We start from the raw sequence: 9,259 nt of genomic DNA, 5'->3' as shown, positions 1-9,259 counted from the left end.
AAAAAACACGCACAAGGGTTAGGGTTAAATTTAAAAACTGTACTTTTGAGTTAAAATATATATTTATAATTTTAATAAATGACAAATTAAAAAGGCATGAACATTTTTTTTGTATCGAAAAAATATCGAACCGTGACACCAAAGTATCGAACCGAACCGAACCGTGAATTTTGTGTATCGTTGCACCCCTAGTATATATGTATATATATGTATGTGTGTATATATATATATGTGTATGTATATATATGTATGTATATATATATATGTATATGTATGTATATATATATATATATATGTATATGCATGTATATATATGTATGTGTATGTATGTATATATATATATATATATATATATATAGATATATAGATATATAGATATATATATATATATATATATATATATATATAGATATATAGATATATATATAGATATATATATAGATATATATGTTATGTATGTATGTATATATATATGTCTTTTCTCTTTTTCTTTTTTTCTTTTTTTTAAATCAGACTGATGTATTACACCTATAAATGAGAGAAAAACCTCAATATAGTCCCATTTTTCTCTCGGACTCTCTCAGACTGCTCCCTGTGTTCAGAGGCCTGCTGCTGCTCTGCCTACTGCTCACTCAGTCCACCCTGCACAGGAGGATTCAAATCAGTGTTCAGATTTGTCCCTCTACAAAAGACCCCCGTCCCCCGTGTCAGTTCCCCAGCGCCTGCCTGTGACACAAGGCTCTGAGCTGCCACTGCTGCACCATGGCTTCCTGCCCAGTGATCCGGGGCAGTGGAACATAGGGGACGTTTACGAGTTCATCTCGTCTCTGCCAGGTGGGTGATCAATCTGGTAACGCCTGCGTTCATCTCCAGCTGTGAATTTTTCTTTCTTTACAGTGCAGAAAGAGTCAAGTGTGCACAACTCTACAGAGGCTCTTCTCATTTATTCATAATTTGTTTCTATGGAGACAGACAAACTTGTAATAACTTAAACTGAACATTAATCTACAAATCGTTAAAGGCACTTAACTCAATCGATGACAACTAAAAATCTCAACCAGTCTAAATCTCAGTGACCTGAAGTTTTGTGAAAATCTTGTGAATTTTCTAACCCTGAGAGGAAGCCACTTAGGGGTTTCAAACTGATACCATTGGTGTATCTACTATCTGCTCTCAGACAAGTTCCAGTGTCAGTCATCTTGGACTCAGCGTCAGAATCAGAATACTTCCTCAGGGATTAATAAAGTTTTCTGATTCTGTTTCAGAGGTGAGAAGTTGCGTTTTCTAAAAATCTTGTGAATGCAGTAACTGGACATGACGTAGGATAGGTCTATCTCCTAAATATCTTGGCTGTAGCTCAGGTGGCAGAGCAGGTCAGTCACTAATCAGAAGGTCGGTGGTTTGATCCCAGGCTGCCTCCTGGCTGCATGTCAAATATCCTTGGGCAAGATACTAACCCCATGTTTGCCTACTGGTGGTGGTCAGAGGGCCCGGTGGCGCCAGTGTCCGGCAGCCTCGCCTCTGTCAGTGCGCCCCAGGGCAGCTGTGGCTACAATGTATCCCATCACTAGTGTGTGAATGGGTGGATGACTGAATGTAGTGTGAAGCGCTTTGGGGTCCTTAGGGACTACATTTTACCATCTTTGACGAGTTCAAATCTCAGTGACCTTGACCTCAAGGTTAGTGGTCAAGTTTCTGTAACCTTCTGAATGCAGTAACTCAACAACAAAGTCACCTCGGATTTTAAAACTGATACCAGATGTGTATCTACAAGGAGCTAAGGGGTTGCACTGGCAGCTGCCAGCAAGTTTGTTTTTCCAGTGAAATATATAAAAATGCCAAAGATGATACGGTTTGTCAGGCATAAAATAATATTTTTACACCACCAAGGTATTACCAAAGAGCCTTTGGGATGGTGTGTTGGGTATGTTCTTTAAAAACTCGAGATATCTGGACAAATGGAGGACAGAACAAGCTGTCTACAGCAGCTGACCAAATTTAAAAAATCCAGCAAAGATCTGACGCAGATTAAATTGATCCTGACTCAGCTGATCCTGTGGTTTGCTGAAGCCTCATCATCAATTGATTGATTGATTGATTGATCAGACTTTATTCATCCCAAGGGAAATTGGGTTAAGGCTGCCAGCCGTGCCAGCGCCATCTTACCCTTCTGACCTACACAAACATCACATGGGGAAGACAGGTCAGAGAGGTATAACAATGGTAAATACACAACATGAGGAAATACGAGGAGAAAAAAGAACTCCCCCCAGACTGAGCTCCAACAGGGAGATCAGTTTGAGAACAGAAAAAAAAACAAAACACCTCAGTGCATACAAAAAGCACATGACTATCAATACACCATAGAAACACAAGACAAGCAACAGGGGCGGGCAAAGGGTAATAGAGAGCCGGTGTAAACAGCGCATCCGGTCCTGCAGCATGTCTGCGCTGGTCCAGTCGACCGCCATCTTCCCCGGGAGGGGACAAGCATCGAAGCCGTTTGGAAAGGGAGGGGGGATGAGTGTGTATCAGTGTATGTGTGTGTGTGTCCAGAGTTGAGCTGAGACGGTGTCCTTCGCCCTGCCAGGCTAAGTAAACAGTCTTCCAGCCAGCCAGCCAGGTGGCCTTGCATAGGGGAGGAACAGTCTAAGCACCATCTGTTATCAGGGTGTTTTTGTTCAGCTCCAGCCTTGAGATCACAGCTGGCGCCGAAGTGGTAGCTGCATGAAGTGATGGTGGTTTTTACTTTAGTGCGAACAACTCATGTGAATTTCAAAGCTGTTCTAACAGTCCGACACTGGTCTCTCAATCTCCTGTTGGAGAGCCGTGAGCTTCTCCATGATGTTATCAAACTTACGCTCCGTGATGTTGTCATTCTGGGTGGCTGTAGCTCAGGAGGTAGAGCAGGTCACTTACTGATCGGAAGGTTGGAGGTTCGATCCCAAGCTCCTCCAGTCTGCATCCAAGTATCCTTGGGCAAGATACTAACCCCAAGTTGCTTTCCGATGCATCCATCGGAGTATGAATGTGTGTGAGTGTAGTTAGAAAGCACTCAGTATAGAGGTAGTGCTTGTGAGAATGGGTGTGACTGGGTGAATCTGGCGTGTTGTATATGCTTTAAGTACTCCGGGAGAGTAGAAAAGCGCTATATAAGAATCAGTCCATTTACCATCAGTCCATTCTTGTGCTCAAAGAGCCGATTCTGAGAACTCACGACTGCAGTGAGCTTCTCCAAGGTTTAATCAAATTTTCGCTCAGAGGTCTTATTCTCAGTGTTCTTCTCCAAGATATAGAATAGAATAGAATAGAATAGCCTTTATTGTCATTGTACAGAGTACAACGAAATTGGAGTGCCACTCCCTTGGTGCAAGTTTCAATAATAAATATAAATGTAAAATATAAAAAGTACAAAAAAAACAATCGTAAGTACTCAAACAATAGTATGTACAATATATACAGGATAGCAGCATTAATATAATGACAGTATGAATAGCAGCATAATATAATGACAGTGACGGTATGGAATAGGTTCAATTGTTTTTGTGCTTATTTACTACGGTGATAGCTCTGGGAAAGAAGCTATCCCTGAATCTGTTTGTCCTGGTTTTATGTGACCTGTACCGTCGGCCTGACGGTAATAGTTCAAACAGTTGGTTGCTGGGGTGAGAGTGGTCCTTGATGATATTGCCAGCTCTGCTGAGGTACCGAGAGTTTGCAGTGACCTCCAGGCTGGGCAGAGAGCAGCCAGTGATCTTCTGGGCTGTGTTGATGACCCTCTGCAGTACTTTCCTGTCTGCAGCTGAGCACCCTGCATACCATGTTGTTATGCCGTACGTTAGGATGCTCTCTATGGTGGCTCTGTAAAATGTCACCAGCAGCCTCTCCTCCAGGTTGTTCCTCCTGAGCACTCTCAGAAAGTGGAGACGCTGCTGGGCCTTTTTAACCACCGCTGTAGTATTTGCAGTCCAGGAGAGGTCATCAGATATCTGCACGCCCAGAAACCTCATGGAGTGTACCCTCTCCACACAGCTCCCGTGAATGTAAAGTGGGGCCGGGTCTGCTCTGCCCTTCCTGAAGTCCGTGTTGCGCTCAATGAGCCCATTTTGAGAACTCACCACTCATCCCATCGATTCAATCCCAGCGGGCAGCCTTGTGGGGTTTTGAACAGCCGATTCCGCTTTCTTTATCTTCAATAAGCCAGGGCCAAGCCAGCTCCGATCAACAAGAACCCTGTTATCATGGTTCCAAATAGGTAGATATCTTCAGCGTCTTCGATCGACAGTCCCGCCAGGCACACAACCCTCCAGTTCTGCCACCTGTCCATCGTGTATCCGGCAGGGAAAGTACCTCCAGGACACTCAGGCTCACCCGAGCCCAGACTTCTCGTTGAGAAAAGGGTGTCAATTGCATTCAGGGGCCAGTTGATCAAATCCATAATTCCTCTTTAGGTTTTAGAGAACGACAGTGAGAGAGTGTTCCAGGGAAAAGTAATACAAAAAACACGAGACTAGACAAGGACACAAGAGGCTAAGCAGGGAAGATAAGGGAGAGGAGGAGAAAAGTGCGACCGCCTTCACCAATTCAGACGCCACCAACCTTCCAGTTAGTAGATGACCTGTTGTCCCACATCTACCACACTGGGCTGGCTGTCACTTCCAGTTAGTAGCACAGGTCAACTTCTAATTGGAAGGTTGGTAGTTCGATCACCATCCTCTAACTGAAGCATCAGAGAGCAACTTGGAATTAGTATCTAATCTAATTAGGCAAGCTGAAGAGGGCGGTGATCGAACTACCAACCTTCCAGTTAGTAGATGACCTGTGCTACTAACTGGAAATGACAGCCAGCCCAGTGTGGTAGAACAGTCCCCATCAACAATAACTGCTTCCTGAGAGTGGCTGTTTTCAGGTCATCAAGCCACTGATGTAATGACACTGAGTATTCAGGACCACCTGTGTGTCTGTGTGAAGGGGAGTGAAACAGCAGTGATGGCTGAGAATATCCATGGAAGACAAAAGGCTGCATTTAACTGCAAAACACAAGTTTGGCTTTCCAAGTAACTTAAGGGTTAACCCAGGGTTTTCTGTACTACTAAGGTGGTTTACTCCTTAACAGGGTAAGTCGTCATGGTAACTTGTGCTGTGAACCTATCTAGCTCTGAAGCAGGTTAAAATCCAGATCAACAATCAGTTCTCCAGAAAGTAGCATCACCTGTCCTGGAAAATCTGCCCGACCTCTGTACACACACAGTAGGAGGGTTTATTGTTTTTTAATGGAGGTGTCTTTGTTTCCCTAATGAACGTCTGTAATAAATAATGTCGATGTTTAGACACAACTTCATTCTGCGACACCACGCCCAACATGTTGGCAGAACCTTCACTGTATATCAAAGTCATACATACATTATGTTTGAATTCTATTTTTATATTTAATATTTGCTCTCAAATCCAACACTGAGTGTGCAGCTGAGAGAATAAAAGCTGAAACCGTCAGATACAGGTTTCAGTTTAAAATCGGCTGGAAGTGCCACATTTACAGTTTGTTTTAAGCATATTATAGAGTTACTGCTGGTTGAATGTGTTTTATATGTGCAGCTTGTTAAACTGTGCTTTGCTAAAAAAACACTGAATGAATCACAAACTGTCACATTGTCACAAGAACACAGGACACATGTTACGATTACCTGTTCATTAGTTTAAAGCTTTCCAGTAAGCTTTAAACTGGATCCATTTAAAGATTAAAGTTGCAGAGCTCTAATGTTTAACCATCAGCTTAGGAATCAGCAGTGAGAGTGCACTCAATGTTAAAATGATCAACTGGATTTAAAATGATACCATTCTGTGTGCTGAATCACCACGTTAACAATGAATGATCGTGTCTTTTTTTACAACAGTGTTTCATTTTATTGACATGTTTTCTATGTTTCTTATAGATTTTAACACATTTCTAGTAAAGCTGTCACATGGATCATTTTCTGTGATCCATAAAGGCTGGTAATGTAAATGTGCATTTGAAGTGTTTTAAGTAGCAGGTCATTTCAAATGCAACATTTCTGTCAGCTGAACAAACATCAGCAAACACACAAACTGTGTGTGTGTGCAGTCTGTGACAGTGTGTTGCTAACTAAAGGTCCAGCTGCTGGATTCCCAGGGAGAGAAAAGAGTGTAACTTTAGTCAGAGATGGAGGAAGACAGATGAACAGGTTATAGTTAAAGGTAAGAGCTGCAGATTTAAAGGTTACATGTAATGTCCTCATTTTTATTCCCATATTAGATCTGTATATAATGTGTTTTGATAAGTTGTATATTTTCACATTGTGAAACTCCCTGCAAAACGAGCTAAGTATAGTAACTTTGTGTTATTCAAATGCTGATGTTGCATGGTAGTTTTGTGCAGGTTAAACAGGTTAGCTTGCTCACAGTCAGTGTTGGGTTACATTAAATGTAGCAAAGATTAATGTGGACTGGAGCTGCTGTCACTGAATTTCTACCAACTGTATAAAGACAGTGTACTGTTAGAGTAGGATAAGTCAGCAAAGATGGCTCAGTAAACATCTGCTTACATTTAGTTGAATTCAGTTGTCTAAATCCACAAAGAGCAGCAGGTCAGCTGACCTGTTCACTAATAATCACAACTGATGTAGAGTTACTGAATCCCACCTTAAACCCCGACTGTAAACGTTTTTCTGTTTAGATGTGGAGGCAAAGTCGCCCTCTACAATATAGGCAACAGTTTGGAATGATGTTTGGAAACTGTCTTTCACTGCCTGTGTCCTGCATCACTCGTTTAAGCTTAGTGCATTCATTAGAATTAGAAAGTAGATTTGTATTCTCCCGTTGTAGTCTAATGTAAAACTAGGTGTAGTTACCGTTGGTAGAATTGTCCTTCATGGAGCTACTCTTTACTTCCTTACTTTCAGTACATTTCACTTGTTTACTTATACTCGAGTAAAATTGATTTAATACTTCAACTTTTACTGCAGTATTTTTTTTAATTCAGGTATTTGCACTTCGGCCTATTTCAATAATGTCTGTACTTCTGACACTCTGTGCCTTCATAAATTAGACAGCAAAGCCTTGACAATCTCTCTGAGATTGCAACCAATCTGTCCAAGTGAGGCTATGACTATTTGCTGAAAGGTTACCTCCTGTCAGGGGATATTTGCTGTCTTTAAAAAATAATAATAAAATATCAATATTTGGGTTCCCCGTATTAATACAATATGCCTGCGAAAAATTTGGTGATGCTATGCTGTATCAATTTTTTCCTCCACCCCCTTTGAGTTTAGTGATGCAAGGCTTGGATGCAGTTGCTCAGCTGTGGAAAACTGCTCCATGAGCCCCTCTCCACCCTTTTCTTGATCTAATCTGAAGACCACCTGAAGTTTGGAGCTGACTGTGATTTTATGTGGCCTACCACTCCATGTCTGGGTTGCTGTTATTCCCAAGTACCACTAACTAGATCATTGAAAAGATCATTGGAGCCTCTGTTCCCTCCATCACAGACACTTATCGCACCCACTGCATCTGCAACGCCACCAGCATCGTGGACGACCCCACACACCCCTCACACACACTCATCATCCTGCTGCCTCACTGCCAGACTGCCAAACAGTTTCTTCCCTCACACTCCAGAACACTCAGTGACTGGACCGACACGCTGACACACACCTTCTTACACCAAGTGACTTTTTGCACAACACTCAGTCTTTTGTGCATTTCTATTGCACTGTTGTGTCTGTATCATTCTGTTGTGTCTTTGTTGTAGACCATGTAGCACCATGGTCTTGGAGGAATGCTGTCTCGTCTCACTGTGTACTGCACCACTACACGTGGTTGGAATGACAATAAAGCCACTTGACTAACAGCTGACTGCAGAACATTTAGTAGTCAGGATTTTTACTGATTTTTACTCGTGAACTCGAGGCTGGTCACGAACATGATCCTGTCGGACATCAGACTGGTCGACTTTGGCCACACAACAAAGGCAGCAGTGAAATTGTAAGAAGTGAAGCTGAACACCAAACAGGTGTTAACAGCATGGAAATCCCAACCCTCTATGCAGATTAGGGTTGTCACTATCTGATTATTACACAACAACAGTCGATCATAGTGATTTCTTTGATGCCTGACTTCAGCAGTGTCCTGTTCTGATTCCGCTCTCTTTGTGCTTCCCTTTTCTTGCAAAGAGATCTCCGATAGATTGTTTTACTGTTCTCTGTAAGGACTGCATGTGAGCTGTGAACTCACCGTTGTCGCTCTGTTGCTGCAGGCTGCCTGGAAATTGCCGAGGAGTTCCGCTCTCAGGAGATCGACGGGCAGGCCCTGCTGCTGCTGAAGGAGGACCACCTAATGGGAACCATGAACATCAAACTGGGGCCTGCACTCAAGATCTTTGCTCAGATCAGCATGCTCAAAGACTCATAGTTCATCTCATCCAATACATACCCAGCTCTCAATGGCAGCTCAGCTATTACTGCACTAACAGGACGTGCTCAGGATTCCCCATGTTAAATAGTTCTCGGCTGAATTCAGGTCCCAAGACAATTTTCATTGATGGATATTTTGTAACTGTCTCCTGACCTAATGGCCGTCAGCTCCAACGTTTACACTGAAAACTTCACTGTGCCCTGTGGTTGGGAGGGCTGCTGTGTTAGCTAGGCAGTGTAGAAAAAAGTTTGATTACGAATACATTTAGTTTTTTATAGTGTTTATTGTACCTTAAGTTTAGCATTTCATTTGTTCTGGAGGGTGACTGTGAAGATTTCAAACGTGTGCCTACTGTTTCAGTAAAATACACTTTATTCAAGCCTCTGCGTCCTGCATGGAGTCAGTTATTCCTGAATGCCTGTGATCCGGCTTTAGGACTGTCTCATCAAACTCTGCGTGGTTCTGTGTCTGGTTTGCACAGTATTTGAGCTATGGGAAAAATACATTTAAAAAAATCACAAGGAAGTTAACTATTCATTTATCCAGCTTAAATACAGGGCTCTGATTAATTGTGTTAAAGTTAGACATTAGACAGTTAACAAAGTAACTAAGCTTTGTCCAGACTCTGCACTCTATGGAAGGTATGGTTTTGTTTGTTTAGTAATCTTTGACTGAAACGGAGGTAAAGATGCAGAACAGCCCAGCTCAGAGCCAAGATGCAGCTGGGAATGTGTAAGAGTATACTCTGTCAGAGCATGTCATTGCTTCATACACAATAACATTTAAAGGTTTTCAGAAAGGTGAACTATGAAGCAAGTTCAGGATAGCC

The 9,259-nt window shown here is 42.3% G+C and overlaps 1 protein-coding gene across 2 annotated transcripts in view; it reads left to right on the top strand.

Moving 5' to 3' along the window:
• phc2a (polyhomeotic homolog 2a (Drosophila)) overlaps window positions 1–8,809 on the top strand; it is a 24,473-nt gene extending 15,664 nt beyond the window's left edge. For both annotated transcript variants that reach the window (XM_085444116.1, XM_085444117.1), the window contains exons 6-7: window positions 585–834; window positions 8,273–8,809. In XM_085444116.1, coding sequence (XP_085300242.1) covers window positions 585–834; window positions 8,273–8,427 — 405 coding nt within the window. In that variant the 3' untranslated portion in view covers window positions 8,428–8,809. The remainder of the gene's footprint in view (window positions 1–584; window positions 835–8,272) is intronic.
• Window positions 8,810–9,259: the final 450 nt, after the last annotated feature.

This window comes from Copadichromis virginalis, linkage group LG20 (assembly GCF_057382275.1).
Source record: "Copadichromis virginalis isolate Kocher_CV1m ecotype Utaka linkage group LG20, C_Virginalis_male_GT1.1, whole genome shotgun sequence".
NCBI lineage: Eukaryota > Metazoa > Chordata > Actinopteri > Cichliformes > Cichlidae > Copadichromis > Copadichromis virginalis.
The sequence above is the reverse complement of the archived record's forward strand: the minus strand, read 5'-3'. Positions and strand labels throughout refer to the sequence as shown.